The sequence below is a fragment of the Molothrus ater genome, chromosome 7, assembly GCF_012460135.2.
Source record: "Molothrus ater isolate BHLD 08-10-18 breed brown headed cowbird chromosome 7, BPBGC_Mater_1.1, whole genome shotgun sequence".
In the NCBI taxonomy this organism is placed as follows: Eukaryota; Metazoa; Chordata; class Aves; order Passeriformes; family Icteridae; genus Molothrus; species Molothrus ater.
In genome coordinates, this window is record NC_050484.2 from 16,845,812 (window position 1) to 16,864,179 (window position 18,368).

At 36.9% G+C, this 18,368-nt stretch overlaps 1 protein-coding gene across 5 annotated transcripts in view; it reads left to right on the top strand.

Annotated features, from left to right (window-relative positions):
• Positions 1–18,368, top strand: part of ATF2 (activating transcription factor 2) — a 49,209-nt gene that overhangs the window by 16,186 nt on the left and 14,655 nt on the right. For 4 of the 5 annotated variants that reach the window (XM_036386295.1, XM_036386296.2, XM_036386294.2 and 1 more), the window contains 5 exons: positions 3,796–3,974; positions 4,292–4,406; positions 4,585–4,671; positions 15,299–15,448; positions 17,244–17,450. In XM_036386295.1, coding sequence (XP_036242188.1) covers positions 3,796–3,974; positions 4,292–4,406; positions 4,585–4,671; positions 15,299–15,448; positions 17,244–17,450 — 738 coding nt within the window. The remainder of the gene's footprint in view (positions 1–3,795; positions 3,975–4,291; positions 4,407–4,584; positions 4,672–15,298; positions 15,449–17,243; positions 17,451–18,368) is intronic. The other variant, XM_036386297.2, reaches the window with a different exon arrangement.

The following is an 18,368-nucleotide window of genomic DNA, read 5'->3' on the forward strand; positions in this document are numbered from 1 at the left end:
CAGATTTGTCCTTACTAAGTTTTCCTGAGTTTCGTAGTTAGCAAGGATGAGTAATCATGGTTAATCAAGGCAATCGTGCAGTCTCAAAAATAGTAAAAACATTTTAAAGGACTATTATAAAGAGCTGTTTGGATTAAGTGAATCATAGTTCAAATTTTAAGTCTTTATTTCAGAGATTAGTTTATTTTTTTGCTGCAAATACTTATTCCAAGTAATCTAACTTTGGCAGAAGATAATATTACTACCTTCATACAATCATGTGTCAGTATCCCATTAGCATCATTACAAGTGAAAATTTGTCTCAATGATGATGCAATTTGGGTGTGTCACTGTGACAGTGCTGCTGCTCAATGCCATTCTCATGTCTGATTGTAGAGACAAGCTGAGCAAGGCTGAGGGTGCTGCTTGGAGTGTACAGCTCTACATGACCTGCAGACATTGAGAAATGTGAGCAGAGTGCTGTTCAGTTAGATTTTGTGTTCTCCTTTTGCAGATGTATTGAAGGAGAGAAGGGATTTTTTTCAGGGCATAGATGGTTTTAACTGTAACCATTTTGTTGGCTGCATGTATTTTAGTAGTCTTAAATGATTGCAGTCTATTTATGTTTGTGCAGGGCAGTTCTAATTGTCCTTGTAGATGTCAAAATAATTCCTTGGAGATTCTCAAAAAAAGTATGCTTAATTATTTTCCAGGCTTTGTAAGAGTTCCATGAGTTCTGTTAGGCTCAGTAAGAGTTGGTACTTTGCTTTGAATAGACCAAGATATCAACAGAAGTGTATAAAGTCTTTAAACCTTAAAGTAGTAAGAGCTTTCAAACATTGTAGTTGTTTATTAACAGGACTTTAAAAGGGCAACCCTCAACAGAGTTTTAAAAGTTGATTAGTTGTTGCCAAGTAGCTAACTGCATAATTTAATTACTTTAGAACCAGTTGTTTTCTTATAGTAATAATCAAATACAGTATTAGTTCTGGCCATCTACATTTCTGTATAAAGAATTCTATGTATTTTTGATAGCATTAGAAAGTTATTGCATGAAATTTGCTTTTAGATAGGAAATACTTGCAAATATGCACATCTGAGAACATTTAAAGTAACTATTCTGTTCTGTAATTTCCCATTCAGTGGGTTTTAGCTTCAAGAATAGGAATTACAAGAGTTGGAGAAGTCCTTTTAGTAAGTCTAGTACCTTTGGGTGGGCTTAGACTTCTGTCCTGTAAGGAAAGGTAGGTAATGGTAAGGTCACTTTCACTTAATCTTATGACTGCAAATTCAACCCTGTTTTTCTTGTTCTTTAGGGGAGTATATTTACAATTTATTTTATTCCAGGCAAAATTTATACTCCATTAGTGCAGTGCATTAGTGATCTATTAGAATCTTCCATCAGGCTGTTGGATCTATGGTTTTGTTTTTATATGCTTATAAAATGTCAATTTATTTCAAAGCAGTACTTCTTAAATATGCAGCTTATGTTTTTGCCACGCCATTGCAGTTACAGGCACCTGCATGCATTTTTCATTGTAGCAAAGAGCAAGTTAGTGTGAAGAGGAGATTGAAAATACTTTTTCAGCTGTATAAACACTCGTGAATGATCATGTTCTTTTTTAATGGCTGAAGATAGTTTCTGATCCTGTAAATCATAAATGCCATCTTTAATAACACAGAAACAATTGTTTGTGAGGTTTCCATTTTCAGAATTTTACAGATTTATTTCAGAATTTTGTACATTAATCTTTTGACTATTGCTGAAATCTGGTTTCTATAGAACACTGTGTCTAAAAATTTCATATTGTCCTTTTCCTGATAGGTGTTCAAGCCAGGGAAAGGTCAAGTTTTACAATCAGTGTTTATTAGAACATGCATTAATTAACCTTCTGTTATGAGCAGCAAAGAAGTGTTGACAGAATGCCCTCCCTTACTGTCTCACTTGTATGTGGTTACCTGCTTTCAGCCACAGTTGGGAGGCAATCCCAGCTGCTTGCCCAGAGGTAGGAGGTACTGACACACCACAACTTCTAGGCTGGGTTCAGAAAGTGCTCAGAGTCAGGCTGACTGGGACTCTGAGGAACCTGATCTCATGAAAAATGTTCCTAGCCATGGCAGAAGGGATGGACTGGAGTGGTTTCCAAAGGTCACTTGCAGCTCCAAACAATCTGTGATTCTGTGAAAGTCCTTCCAAGGGTCCATTCTTTATCAAGTGTATATATGATCTTGTAGTCTTTGTTCACATGTAAGAACCACTGTGATGTTGCTTGAATTGTGCGGCTTGTTCAGGCTAGCATACAGATTCAGCTGGTGTTCTGAGCTCTGAATTTCCCACAGTCAAGCAGTTCAGTCTCATTTATATTCTCCCCATGACTCCTGAATAAGATCTGTAAGAGGTTACTTGCAAAGTGTTTAATCCTGTACTAACAATATGATTGGGCTTTTTTTCTGTTTCCAGAATTCTGTACTAGTTACTGAATGCTCATCTGTAGTGCTAAGTACAGTCAAATATTATACCCCAGATTGATACTAAAACAATTTCACTTCCCTCAGCACAGCTCACTGTTATTCTCCAAAAACTCTCATTCGCTGTGAATAGTCTTTTAGGTCCCTTGGGAAAAAGCATGAATGAACTAGTGAACCCTGATGACAAATCTAGCCTCTGAGCTTTTGGAGGCAGAAAATTTCATCATCTAAAGTCTTTTCTTTTGTAAAGCCCACAGTTTGCTAGCAAGCTCACAGTTCTATGAATTGCTCAGAGGATCTCACACATTTGTGCATTAATATATAAAATACAAGCAATTGGCTTAGAGAGCTCAGAGTTTCCTACTTAAAGCTTTGTGGATAAATTTTCAGAACTCAAGTTTCATTCAAAGAAGATAATAATCAGTGCAGTCTGTGTGACACAGGTATAGAGATTTCTCTTTGAATTACTGTTTACCAGCAGAGCAACTAAAGTTTGCTCGTCTTAAAAATGTGATTTTATGTATCATTGATTGCAGTAAGTATTGTCAAAAAAATAACTTGGCAAAAAGTCTGTCTGAAGGTAAATTGAAGTCTGGCAGTATCAAGAGTTTCCTGAGAAGGAAGGCATTGGTTACAGTAAGGCCTTTCTGGGTTTTCAGAAACAGCAAATAGAGTACAGCATTCAGTTGATAATGTGCTTTACCTGGTTGCTAAGCTAAGAGCTATAGGGATTTCTGTCTACTCTTTATTTGCACCTAAGAAAGTTGAATTTCTGTGCTCAAATATACAGGATATGCATGTATTTTGCAGAGCTCTGAATATAACATTCCAAGTACTCTTATCACTCTAGTTAGAGAGCTACAGAAAAAGGGTCAAAAAATTTGTTGTTGTTACTGTTTTTACTGAACCATAAATGTCTTGTTTCTTTTGTTTAAATCCAGAACAATGGACTGAAACTGAAATGTACATAAGGACATCATAAAACATTTTCCGTATTCGGAGTGTGGGTAAACATGGTGGTGCTGGTAGTACCATGGGTTTCTTGGGGAAAAAAATTAATATCTGATCAAAACTGAATTAGAAGCAATAAGAAATAATAGTAGCCTTAGAATAAATTGAGCCAGGTTTGTCGTAAAAGTAAAATCACTGTTGTTGAAACAATTTTACTTTGGTGGTTTAAATGAATCATCCAGAGGGAGTTTTTGAATGTTTTTAATTGTATAACTGATTCTATGAATAATGTTACAGAAATTCTGATTTGTTCCATCAAACTGCATTCATCTAACAGTTGGAATTAGTGGTCTGTAATTGTATTTTACAAACTGATGAAGCTTTCTTTTTCCTCAGGAAGTGTCACTGCAGCAGACTGCACAGCCTACATCAACAATAGTTCGTCCAGCGTCGCTCCAGGTTCCCAATGTACTGCTTACGAGTTCTGACTCAAGTGTTATTATTCAGCAGGCAATACCATCACCAACTTCTAGTACTGTTATCACCCAGGCTCCATCATCTAACAGACCAATAGTGTAAGTTACATAAATCTTAGTAAAATGTTTTCTTGCAGAATTTGAAAATCTGATTTACTTTCAGTTATTGTTTCTGCAGTTAATATATGAATTTGAGATGCTTTGGTGTGATGTGGTGCTTTACTACACAAGAAACATTGGACTTTCACTACATGTGAGATATAATGCTATGTTCTCCACATCACTAAGTTCATATTTTTGATCTCCAAATAAATTATACATTACACCTGTAAAGAAACAAACCAATTTAAAATAATGTGTAAACTTGTTCTCTTCTCTGGATAAGTTTTCTTTTATATAGTTCATTCCTTTTTCAGTCCAGTTCCAGGTCCTTTTCCTCTGCTGTTACATCTTCCTAATGGACAAACCATGCCTGTTGCTATTCCTGCATCTATCACAAATTCTAATGTGCATGTCCCTGCTGCAGTTCCAGTAAGTAAGCATGATGCTATATTAATTTGAAAGTGGAGCAGATTTGCATAAGTGCAGCATAGAACTTAGTTTTAAGCACCTTGATAGCTGTTTTGGCTTCAGAGGGTAGTGCTGTCAAATGCTCTCTATTATGATAACATACTCAGGTTTTCTTCATTTTTATACTTTATCTGGTCAGCTTGTTAGACCTGTCACCATGGTGCCTAGTATCCCAGGAATCCCAGGGCCTTCCTCCCCACAGCCAGTGCAGTCTGAGGCTAAATTGGTAAGTGAAAAACTCCATTATTCCTCAAGAAGAATAACTTGAGAAATTAATTACATTCTATTGCTTTTTAAAACAGCTTTAGTTTTCTTTTATTAGTCTAAATTCTGCAAATACAAATTTAATAAAACCAGAAAAATAACAGCTGCATTTATTTTACAGTTCTTTCCAATTCCAGCCTATGTTAGTTCTGTTCTTAATGGCCATTTTTATTTTTAGTCATTCTTTTAAATAAATTTTCTAACTAAACTCCTTCTTACTCCTTGTATCAGAGGATCAGAAATGCTAGCTGGGAGAAAGACAAGATTAGTAGCATGTGAACATTTCTTTCAGAGAAGCAGAATGTTTCTGCCTAAAAGAAGGATATTTCTTAAACTAAGAAAAATATGGGTTTTTTAATGTTTTCAGACTCCCAACTGAATATACTCCATTTGGCAAGAGTTTTGCAATTAAATATGTAGTACTCATGTAGTTAACAAATTATTCTGTGTGGAGGTTGTTTCTGTTGTGTTCGGTGTTTTTGGGGGGAGTTGAGGAGTATTTGGAAAATGTCTAAAAAAAGCAAAAGATGGGTTTGGTTTTTGTTTGATTGGGGGGGTTGTCCTTTTTACTTAATATTAGTGACCATTGAAGATGGTAGTTTGAATTTATCAATTTATTGAAATATTTTATACAGCATTAGGCAGTCACTTCTCTTTTTTTTTTGTCTTGTTTGTTCCAACTGTTCTAAAGCAATAGAAGATCTATTATTAAACAATAATTAACCCATTTATATATTTACAAGATGCCTCCATGAACATTATCTATCCTATGAAATAGTGTTCCTCTTTCTTCGGCTCTTACTTTGTGCTAAAAGAGAATCAGGAACACCTGCTAGATAAAATATCTTTTTCTGCATTGATATTGGTAAGTGGGAGGATGCCCTTAACATTCTTAGATATCTAGTTTCTCTTGATCTGAACCTGTGGGCTTTCTTTCCTTACCTGTTTTCTCTCAAGCCACAATATGAGAAACAGTGTGTCTGGTTTTTCTGGAGTAAAGGGATTCCCATAGAGTGAGCACACCTAGACCACATTCACCAAATACTGAAAGTGCCGTGGAGAGGTGCACTGACTCTGCCTAATGCTCTCAGGTCTTCCTTCATTTCCCTGCTCTGCTGAGCACAATGACTTCTGAAATAGTATAGAGGAGGATATAAGGGAAGGAGGTCTGTTTTTGTGCATCCTTGTCTCCCTGGGAATGGGAAAAGGAATCTTTTAATACCTCAGAAAATACTTAAATGTAACCAGCTCTTACAAAATTAATTTACCTTAAATCCAGGAGAGAAGAATGTAAAACAAGTGAAAGCAAGAACTGTTTTCTCCAAAACTGAACATGTTTTAGAGTCAGGAGACTCCGCTCTGAATTCTGTTGGAAATCCAGGAGGAATTGGTTCCAAATAATTTTTTAGATGGGCAAGAAATTAGGTTTTTAAGTGTATTGCTGAGTGATTTTGTCTTAGAATGATTTAAAGGCAGAGAGGAAATACATGTGTGTGGTGAAGACTTTGATCTCACATTGGAAGAAGCAATCACTCAAATGCAAAGGAAAACAAAGATCATTAGACTTAAAATTTAACAGTCTCATTAGCCTTCTCGTTACAATTTAGCTAATATATGCACTTCAGTGATTGCTTATCTTTTTTTTAAGTGAGACTGTAAAAAGGGTATTTGCAGTATTTCCTTTCCTTGTTGCTTAACATGAAGCATGAGCAGAATTCAAGAATATCAGAATTATGTATATTTCTTGTGCTCATTTGCTTTTATATAGTGCCTATTCACAAAAATAAAAAACCTAATTTCTTATCCCCCTGAAAGTAAAAGCAATTTAATGAGAAACTTAATGTTTATGTAGAAAAGCCTCCAAGAGTAAGACTAATTCACTGTGCCATGGGATGCATTGTTGGCAGATACGTGATGGTTTATTAACTGCAAAGTTCAATTTAATTTTTAAATTCAAATCTTTGTGATATCAAACCCTTTTTTTCATGTCTCTCTTTAAAATAATTTTGCTTGCTGCATACTAAATTCTCTGAAGGTCTGCAGAGCAGGTTTATTTTTCACTTGTGTTCCTGGTTAAGCCAACAGAAGACAATATTTAGTTTTACAGCTCACTTTTCATTTCGTTAATAGTTCACATTTAATATTGAAAAATAAGCTAATACACTGAAATTTAATAAATGAACACTGTATGCTTCATGTATTAATGGTATACTGCTATTTGTGGATTTATTGGTATGGTTAAGTTAGCTGAACTCTGGGAACATGCCCTGTGTCCTTTTGCCTATTGTGGCCACATGTCTCCTTCATGTTGGGAGGCAGTTCTGAAGGGCAGAGGAGTCCAGGACATGCTTTCAGAAGTAAATCTTAAAGGTGCAGGAGTGGGCTGTCGCCACATGCTGAAAGATGAGCCAGCAGTGAGGGTTGGCCTGGCTGAACAGAGAGCCTTGGCTGGAACACAGGAGAAAAAGGGAAGTGTGTGACCTGTGGGAGGAGCAGCTGGCAACTCAGGACTACGTGGATCTTGTGAAGTTGTGCAGGGCCAAAGCCCAGGTAAAACTTAATCTGGTTACTTTGTAGAAGATAACTAAATATATTTCTCTAAGTATATCAGCAACAAAAGGAGGTCCAAGGAGAATCTCCATCCTTTATTGGATACGGGGGGAAGCATAGAGGCCAAGAATGAGGAAAAAGCAGAAGTACTTCATGCCTTTTTTTGCTTCAGTCTTTATTAGTAAGACTAGTTCCTCTCTGGGTACCCAGCACCTTGAGCTGGAAGACAGCCGTGAAGGAGAGCAAAGCCTCTCTAATCCAACCTGCTACAGGCCTAAGACACACAGAAGGTTATGGGACTGGATCGGATCCCTAGGGTACTGAGGGAGCTAGGGGAGAAACTCAGTACAGCCACTTTACATCATTTACCAGCAGCCCTGGCTAACTGGGGAGGTCTCAGGTGACTGGAGGTAAATGTGATGCTCATCTTCAGGAGGAGCTGGAAGGAGCATCCAAGGAACTGCAGGCCTCTCAGCTTGACCTCTGCACTGAGGAAGGTCATGGAGCAGATGGTCTTGATCATCATAGCACACACAGAACAGGCAGGATCAGATCCAGCCGGCATGGGTCTGTGACAGGCAGACTGCTTGACTGACCTGCTTGGCTTCTGTGACAAGGTGACCTACTTATGGTGGATGAGGAAAATGCTGTCAGTGTTGTCTACATGGACTTTACTAAAGGCTTTGTCACTGTTTGCCACAGCATTCTCCGGGGGAAACTGCTCATGGCTTAGACAGATGCAGTCTGCTGGGTAAAAGCACTGGCTGGATGACTGAGTCTGAAAAGTGGTGGTAAATGGAGTTAAATCCAATTGGTGGCCAGTTCCAAGCAGTGTTTCCTAGGGCTCAGTGTTGGGGCCAGTTCTATGTAGTATCTTTATCAGTGGTCAGGACAGGGGAATGGGGTGCTCCCTCAGTCAGTTTGCAGATGGCACCAAGCTGGGCAAAAGTTTTGGTGTGCAGAAGGGTAGGAAAGCTTTGCAGAGGGAACTGGATAGGCTGAATCAGTGGGCTGAGGCCATTTGTATGAGGTTCTACATGGCGAAGTGCTGGGTCCTGCTCTTGGATCACAGCAACCCTAGGCAGCGCTACAGGCTGTGGGCAGGGTGGCTGGAAAGCTGCTTGTTGGGACAGGACCTGGGTGTGCTGGTCAGCAGCCAACTTAACATGAGCCAGCAGTGGCCAGGTGGCCTAGAAAGCCAGTGGCATCCTGGCTTGTATCAGAATCAGCAATAGTGACAAGCAGCACCAGGGCAGGGGCTGTTCCCCTGTACTCGGCACTGGTGCAGACACACCTTGAGTTCCGTGTTCAGTTCTGGGCCCCTCGCTGCAAGACAGACATTGAGGTGCTGGAGCATGTCCAGGGAAGGGCAGGGGAGCAGGTGAAGGGTCTAGAGAGAAAGTCCTTTGAAGAGTGACTGAGGGGGCTGGAGCTGTTAAGCCAGGAGAAAAGGAAGCTCAAGGAGGATCTCTATGTTCTGTAGAGCTACCTGAAAGGAGGGTGTAGCCAGGTAGGACTCAGCCTCTTCTAAACAGCAACTGATAGAATGAGAGAAAACTGCCTCAAGTTGCACCAGGGAAGGTTTAGATTGGACTTTTAGGAAAAATTTATTCTTTGAAAATGCTGTCAAGTATTAAACAGGGTGCCCAGGGAAGTAGTGAAGTCACCATCCCTGGAGGTGTTTAAATGACATGGAGATGTGACACTTAGGGCCATGGTTTAGTGGTGGACTTGGCAGTTCTGGCTTAATGGTCAGACTTGATCTTAAAGGTCTTTTATAGCCTAAACAATTTTATGAACCTACGAAGTCTGTCAGCATAGTATTCTTAGTGTATTTTGAACAAAAAGCCAGATGAAGGGTTGAAGCTGTGATGTTCCTTTCACAGCATTCCAGGAGTATAGATATTTGAATTGTTTTGGCTGCTGCTTTGTTTCTTACTTATTATTTGAGGAAAGTTTTTGTTGTTCTTTATAGATGGACCTTGCAATCTCATGGAATTTTTGTATTGCATTATAAAATGTAAGAGTAGAATATGTAGCAAAAATAAAAAACCATGCAGGAATAGATTCCTAACTAACTTCCCTAACTTCCTTGGGTATTTAAGTAAGCTTTGTATTGTATGGGATGCAGAGTTTGGAAAGTTAACATGGTTTATTTATATCTCCAAAGGGTTTTATCATATCTGGTGTTGGCAGTAGTTTGAACCTCTCCTGTATTGAAGGACCATACTTGCTATTATGGTATTTGGCATTTTCTGCTATCATACCACAATACTACTTCAAGGTATTCCAAGTCGACACAGATCTAATAACTTCAGAAGTTGAGTAAAATTCCTGAAAAACTGGTTGTAGTAAATTTAATGTGAAATAGCATCGCATTGTTGCATTGTTATCAGATCTGGAGCTGTCCTGTGTAGAAGGTACAGCTCTGTGTTTTGGATGAAATACCTGCCACAAACCACTTTCTTTTGTGCTTTGTGCCTTTCTTTGCAGAGGCTATTTCTGCATATTTCAAGGAGCTAACACATTTTAGAAGTTTATAGTAAGAAATAACTTTGGGCTCTGATTACATTCCTCATTCATTTCACTCTTACTTGCTTACAAAAGCCTACTGTTGTATAGACTTTTTTTTAAGTGAATGTGAGATTGATAAAAGTCAAATTAGAGATTGCAGTGCTTCTTTCCTAATGCTCTGAAATTTAAATATGAATTTAGATAACTTCATTTCTGTATTTGAATTAACATGAGAAGAACAAATTTTTATTTTGATGAATACCTGTTGTTCCCTTACGAGTTGCCAAATTGTACAAAGAAGAAGTGTATTTCTTCTTTATAATTTCATGAATGAACTTTAGTAAACAAATTTTCATTTCCAAAATCTAAAACTTAAAATAACTGGCAGGAGATGTCTTTGGTAGTGGACATTGGATGCCTTCCTATAGCATAGTTAAAATTTTTCTTTAGCTGTCCTGGAAATCGTACAACCCTTTAAGGATAAAGGAACTGAGGCACTTGCTGAGAATTTTTTCCCACAATGGACAACTTTTGGAGACTTTTATTTTTGCAAATGGTCTCTCTTAGAGCATTTGAAAGGATTTTTTTATTAGGGGTGTCCAAGTTTAATGCATAATAATCAAAGCTGTGTATTTATTTCTATGTTCAATAAAGTTTTCAGTCTGAAGTGTCAAACTCCTTCAGCGTGGCAGTTTTGATTATTGATGAGAAGCAACTTACTGAGATGTCACCTCTCAAACTCTGTTTGTTCTTTGCTGAAATGCTCTTTTCTCTGCTTACTGGTCAAGTTGCCTGACATTAAATGATTGTATGAATTTCATAGAGGAGCAGTTGTATGTGGGAACAGGTTCACTAAATGAAATAGCAGATAGAAAAATGTATACCAACTGCAAGGACTGATAACTGGGAAGAAAAAATAGTCATTAAAAAAAGGAATACATAAAAGTGATGACAGACAAAAATTTAAAAACTGTATGTGCAGTGAGCCAAATCCTTATGACTGGTGGCATTCTTGCAAGAGGCTCTCAGCTGAAACAGTTGACATGTTGACATTAAGTGAAAGAGTGCATTAAGCACAGTCTTAGAATCTCTTTCACTACAGAAACATATACAGTGCTTGATGTGTTCCAGTGCTGTGAAAGAATTGCATGAAATCACATTGCATTTTAATTTTATTGCCTCAGTATTGAATTTATTGTAGTGAACAGAGCTGGTCCATTCACAGCTGTGAAAGGCACTGTTACTATAGTTTTGAATATTCTTGGATCCTTTTTCTCTCCTGCTTGCAGAGCTGAAGTACAAAATGACTAGAGATTTTATTCAGACTCAACCTTGTCTTTTACTGCTATGATTTTGGAAATATTCTTACGTCTTATACTAAGAATGACATTCAGTAGGAGTAAAAATGAGTTTCAGATTTCTATGGCACACTTAATATAAATTGTCAGTTTTTCTGACATGAATCCATATTTGTCAGTGTGCTAAAGAAACTAACTTTCACTTACTTAAGTAAAATCATATGTATGTCAGTTTTGTGGTATTTTTAGGCTTAGAAGTAGATTCAATAACTGTCTTTAAAAAAGCCAAAAAACTTAAAACCCCCAAAAAAACTTCCTCACTAAGATAAGGATGCATGATTTTAAATAACTGTAGAATTGCTTCTGACGTTCTTATGAGAAGATCTGTAATTGTATGCTTTCTGTGTATGGAACATGAGCCTTGAGTTGTAGCTGTAGAACATCCTTTTTGAGTGTGCAGCTTGTGGGTGCAAACTTAGCATTCAGACTCTTCAGCATGGATTGCAGAAGTTTCTGAAGAATTTCAAAATCGCTTTAATATGGAATGTTTCCCTCTGTCTCCTCCTTCCCATGCAAAACTTTTTGTCACAATATAAAAAATACCTTGCACTCAGTAGGCAACCAGTAGACTTTTTGCAGGAGGTTTCTACTGAGAAGTGACAGAGGGCAGCTTGGCAAATGTTCAGAAACCAACATTAACTTGCTGCAGCCCGGCATGGGACCTTGTGTTCAGCAGAATTCTTCTGACCTGTCTCTCTGCATGCCGAGCTAATCAGCAAACACCTAATGAGCCTACTCTAAAGAAACAGACCCTCTCACAACCTACTTCATTTTCATATGTTCTCTGGGGGTGGAGAGACAAGACTTCATAAGGACTGATGATGCTGCAAAGACCACAATAATGATAATTAACTTGCTGAATTTAGAAGATTATGCTGTTAATTAGTTGCAAAATAAAGATAAGTAATAGAGGAGCAGATGGTAGGATAACACCCAGGAGAAGGAGGGTTATTACTCTGATGAGCTTTTGTGGCAGATATGAAATATGGATCTGAGTTTTTCACAAATTGTTTCTGGAGTATATTATCTTGTTTCTGTGAGCTCTTGATGGAATGATCCAGTCCTACCAAATTTTGACAGATGTGGTGAGGATTTGTTTTCAGGGATATACATGAATGATAAAACCTTGCTAATCAAGATTTTAAAAGCTATTGACCTATCTGGTTAGTTCACCTATAACCAAATAATACCAAAAAACCTCAGTTGTCATCGGGTTTTTCCACATAAAAATGCTTATATGCATTTATTCTAATATATGTATCTGTATTCTTGATTGTTAAAAATGAGATTCTCATTGAATTTGGGGTAACTCTCACAAGAAGCACAACACCCATACAGTATTTTACTCCAGCATTACCTTTTAAAATATGAAACTTATTAAACATACAAGCTGGAAATCTCCTTGTGAAAATCTGTACATATTCTTCAGATTTTCACTATGTGCCTGCATTTGTGGATTATTTATTCCCAACTACTTTAATTTCAACTTTCAAACTTTGTCATTTGAGATTAAATCTAATTATTTCCTATTTGTGTTTTCGTACTACATTACATTTAACAATGTAATACTCAAAAGGAGTTTATTTACTTATGAATTTACAGGATATAATGTTTAAGTGTTGGCATTACAGTAAGTAAAGTCCAACTTTGTTTGCACATCCCAGTGCAAACTCATCAATTACCATGCAAACCCAATATACGTCATTTTTGAGATGGTAACTTTGAAATCTCTCCTAGTATGACAGCTTGAAGTAGAAGAGAGCATACCCTTTAACTGATTTGTACTTTCACTGCTCTCTTGATTAGGACTGATGAAAATTTGTCACGTCCTGCCTAACAGCAAGTTAGGATAAAATAAATACTTCTAAAGTTATTCAAGTCATAAATGAAAATACACTGCAAAAAATTTTACCTTAATAACCTACAGAAAAGTTATTGTCGTATTGGTATTAAATACTTGCTAGTTTCTTTAGAAAACCATTATTTTAAAAACTGACTTGGATGTGATATGTTTCCCTAGTAGTCCTGGTAGTGGTTGTGTAGAAGATTTTACAATTTAGACACCAGGATTACTTAAAGAGAGAGAGGAATCATCAGCCATCAACCTTGCAGTTGTTGCAGATAGATCATAGAGTTTGGTTTTAGTAATTTTAGTTAGACATTTAGAAAATACTTAGGCCTGCTGGAGACAGGGACTGAAATGTTTTTGTTAACTTGTTTTTCCAAGGAGAATTAGGAAGGTACAAGTCAATTCTTGAGTTTAATTAAAGTGTTAACTATCTAAGGGCTTTCAGAATGCTGTAAATATACTAAAAGTTATGGACATATTATCTTAATTTTTTTTTATTATCCTGATCTAATGCTTGCAGCTATTCTAAATTTTTGTTGTTAAATTTGAGCACTGGAAACTGCAGTAAATATGGTTTGTGTAATTTTCTGAAGTGTCTTCTTTATTCTGGGAAATTTAGGAAGTTGATACAGTAAATGAGGTGAGGAACAATAGCTCATTTAGCTGTTGGGATTAACTCCTAATTTTCATGTGCACTTGAATGGTTCCTAAGTGATGTAATGTGCTGCTAATTCAGTCCGCAGCAATCTACAGAATAGACCTACTTCAGAAGTCACTGGCTAAAGATTCCTTAATAGCAGGCCAGTAGAGGAGGATTGGAGTTTCTTGGTTCTCTTTGTAGCCCCCAGTTAGGATACCTACTGGTGCTTGGTATGTGCTACCAAATCCATGCAGTTGATGGTAACTTGCCATATTTCAGACATGAAAATATTTTGCAGTTTTGACACAGGTAATCTGCAATCTGTTGTTTTAATTGTAGCATAGGATCCAGGAAAGCCTGTCACCGTGGAAGGTCGGAGAGAGCTGTTACTGTATTTCACTGACTTAATTGTTGGGAGACATTGGATACTACAGTTTATAGAGAATATCTACATAAATAGGTGCAAAGTTTTCTGTTTATTCTGAGCTGGCCAAATGCTGCCTCTCTCTAGTATTCTTAAGATATCCTAGTAATGTTAGTATGTGGGTGACACTTTGTTCATGTTTCAAAATATGATGTTACAAGATATCAGAATTTCCACAAACTTATGTGTTTAAGTCATTAATCTTCTCTTAAACTTGTATTGGATTCTTAAAAAATCTGGTACTCAGTAGAAAAGCATTTTCTAACACCATTTCTCTAGTAAGGTAAATTCTTCAGTAAAACAAAAAAAAATTAATGATAAATTGTACAGTAGTCATGGAATTTTAAGAAAGAATCTGGAATTACAAGCAGTTGTATCTGCTGAAATTGGACACTTTATCACTCCAGATTAAAAAATAATTTTAAATAGAATGTATTATATCACAGTTTTAATAGATTTCACCAAAAGTTGAATGAAGTGTTTTTCAACAGGCAGTCAGTAAAATGCTCTGAAATCATCCATCAGGTTGTCAGTAACTCTTGGGTGTATTATATACAGCTGAACTTGCACATTACTGTTCTTCATAGTGGCTGTTTGCAGTAAAGGAAGAACATCAAACCTTTTAGCAGTATTTTACTGCAAAGTAGCATGCTGTAGTAGTTATCTTGTATATTTCTACATAAATAATCTTTACATATAACCTGAAGCTTCTTAGTGTTTAGATGTTTGTTTCAGCAAAGATCTTGGCTTTTATCTAATTACCCTTAGGATTGCAGAGGTGAGTATTTGTAAAGACCATGAATTAGTGGAGGCATAACAAGCTATTTAAAAATGAATAGAGATAGAGAACACCAGAATTTTTCAAGTGGAAAGATGCTTGTGTTCTGGTTGTTCCCTATTTTCTTTCATGTGTCATCGTTACTCTTCTGGTACTACCACCTTCTCTTTATGGCCTTCCACTCATCTGTTTGTGGGCACAGTCCACTACAGATGAGGCTTTCTGCTTACTTCTCCATACCATCCTTCCCTTCCTGGGATCTTATGTAAACCTCATTGCTCTTAACATGATTGCAGAAATTTACCCCATTTTTAGGTATATGCATAGGTCACTGTTGAAAGCCTATAAAAAGAAACACCTCTTTATGAGTTGGAGTTCCTGTTTCCAAAGTGGAAGTAACTGCTTATATAAATGATTAATCATTCAAGCTAGCATGATAGAATATTTCTTTTTTCTTCTTTATTTTCTGCTTTCAGAGATTGAAAGCAGCCTTGACCCAGCAGCACCCTCAGGTAACAAATGGAGATACTGCCAAGGGACATGCAAGTGGGTTGGTTAGGACTCAGTCAGAGGAACCACGACCACAGTCACTCCAACAGCCTGCAACTTCAACAACTGAAACACCGGTATGACAGGAGTGGGCATGTGCCTCCTAGCTCCTCCTTTTATTTTGCAAATACATCTATTTTTTCTATACTCTTGGTCTGTAAAATAGAGATTACAGACTCCTCTTTTAATCAATAGCTCTACAGCAGTAAAATGTTTACAGGTCTTACATGTTCTTAAATGCTTCTAAAATCTATTATCCAAGATGATGATTTCAAAACAGGTAGTATCTATCTACTCAAATTTAGAACCAAGTCCTGATTTCTGTAGTTCATTGTTAGGAGATCCTGTGATAGCTGAAATTTTTACAGCTGGTCAACATATATATATTTGAAAAAATAAGTGTTTTTATTTTGTGTTTCTGTTGCATCTGTTTTATGTTTATTATATTTTTGTATCGTAAGTGTGCTTAGAAATTTTTCTATTGCATCAGGTATCATGCTTGTGTTAATTTGCTTGAAGGATCTTTTCTGGGCTGCCACAGGAAGAGTTTCATCTGTGTCATTAAGAGTACTTCATCATCTCAGGCTCTGGAAGGGGGGCTCTGGTTTTAGGAGTGTTTTGTTATCCTTTTGGGATGATAGATCAGAACAGGGGAGTAAAATACAAAGCCTCTAAGTCAGACTGGAAGTGGGCATGCTGCTGGAGGAATGATACACTTCCTGGTGAATCCTGAAGGATTGCAGCTGTTCTGTTTCTAAAAACCTCTTGGAATGTGTTTTCAAACTGCTTATAAAAATCTCAAAGAGATATTTTCAGAATTCATAGCATAATATTAATTTTATAAAAGCTGGCCCAGAATTCACAGGACTTACCTGCAATGAAAGCCTCAGATTCTTACTCTGGCCAGTGAAATCAAATAATGTATCAAAACAAATATGTTTGGAACAGAACAGGGGAAAAAAGTGACCCATCGTAAAGAGATCTCTTTCTTAAAGCTGCTGTTTCCCCATACTGCCTTGAGGTTTTCTAAAGAATATTTTTCAAAATATCACATAGCAGAATTTTCAAGATGAAAATTGCTGTTTGATTGTCTTAGAGTTATTTTACAATTAGTGTTAATCAAAAATAGTGTTTCATTCTTAAAACACTGATTTGAGTTCCCAGAGTTTTTTTATTCTTAGCTATTTAGAATTAATGCCAAATTTATATGCCAGCTGATACATGTTTGGAGGTTTTAATTTAAAAATAAAACTTTCTTGCTGTGCAGGACTGAATGTGGAGATGCACCTTTGAATGTCATGTGGACAGTTATGTTCTATTTTATCTCTTTAAAGGATTTTAAGACCCATTATATTGTTACATTAAATCTTTGTTTAGGGTCTGTATACAACTGTAAAATGAGTATAATGTATTATTTAAAATATTGAAGTCTTTTGATACTGTCGTGTAATGTGGGGAGATTAAGGGAAATTGTTACTCAGTGGTGGGGAACACATGAATGAATAGGAAATTGCTATCTGGAGATCCAGGGATCAGAGAGTCTCAGCACTGCCAGCATTTGTCAAACAGCTTCTGAGTAGCGGGCATAAGCAATTGTGTCATTTTTCAGTTGTGGCTGGGTGTGTGGGAAGAGTCAAAAATAGAAAATTCATTTCCTACTAAATGTAGCTTGAAAGCTATTTTGGATGCAATATGTTAATAATGTAAGATGATCAGGAGAAGTAAGTATGGGTAAAAGATTTAAAAACATCACTGTAGAGTTAAATGGGCACAGCTTTCACCTGAATATATTTAGAAATGCCCTGAATGCTTTTCTCAAGATGTGCTGGCTGTTTATACCAGAGCTGTAGGTTAAATCATGGTTGTTTTCAGGCATCACCAGCTCAGCCTACGCCACAGACACCAAATACAGGTGGTCGGCGAAGAAGAGCTGCCAATGAAGACCCTGATGAGAAAAGGAGAAAGTTCTTGGAGAGAAACAGAGCTGCTGCTTCCAGGTGCCGGCAGAAACGGAAAGTCTGGGTGCAGTCACTGGAGAAAAAAGCTGAGGACTTGAGCTCACTAAATGGCCAATTACAGGTATACCTTTTATTTCAAGGAAAAATTAGGAAGTTTTTTTTTTTTGTTCTTACTCAGTGATCCTTGATCAGTGGAGCTTAAAACTTTGCATGAAATCGGAAATATAAATGGTTTTATAACTGGTGGCTCAGCTCGGGCTTGAAATTCAGAACTAGTTGCATATAGCAGTAAAATTAGAGGATGAAAACATACTTATATTTCAAGATATGTACATTTAAGGATCATACCCTTCTCTCCTTCGTTCCATTTGAAATAACTTTCAGGCTATGATACTAAACTAAGATGACAAGATGTGTTGGAATAAACACTTATGAGCAAAGTAATAGTCTTACCTTGAACACATCTTGCTCTTTATTTTTATCATGGCCCAGGTTATTTGAGTAAGTTTTGGGCTTATTTCCTTTGGTTCTTTTCAACTTCACTTTTTTTCCTTTAAAGTGAGTGTAATGCTTATGAAAGGTGTCAGGTTGATATCAGTGGATACTGAGGGCCTCTTTTGCCCACAGGATGGGTACAGCAGTGGCATTGCAAATTTCAACCAGCAACACCTAAATCCTGTAGAGATGAAGTGTGGTATAAGAGGGTAGGGCCGGTGTATGTTGCAGGTCATTTTTCCACCTCATCTGATCTCACAAAGTCACCATGTGAATGTACTTTTCCCCAGTAAAACAATCCATGACCCTTTTGTTTAAACTGCTATTAAATATTAAAGCATACTTTCCTAATGTTTTCCAGCAGCACATTAAAAATTGGCAGAAATTATTGTTTTCAAAATAAAAAGTCTAAAATATTTGTTTTGAAAGTTGCTGAAAGGAAAAACTGTGAAGCATTCATTTAGAAAATGCGGTGAGACTTATTTTGATATGTTTGAGTGTCACTTGTTTTTCTTCATCAGAGCTGTTCACTGAGTCAAATTCA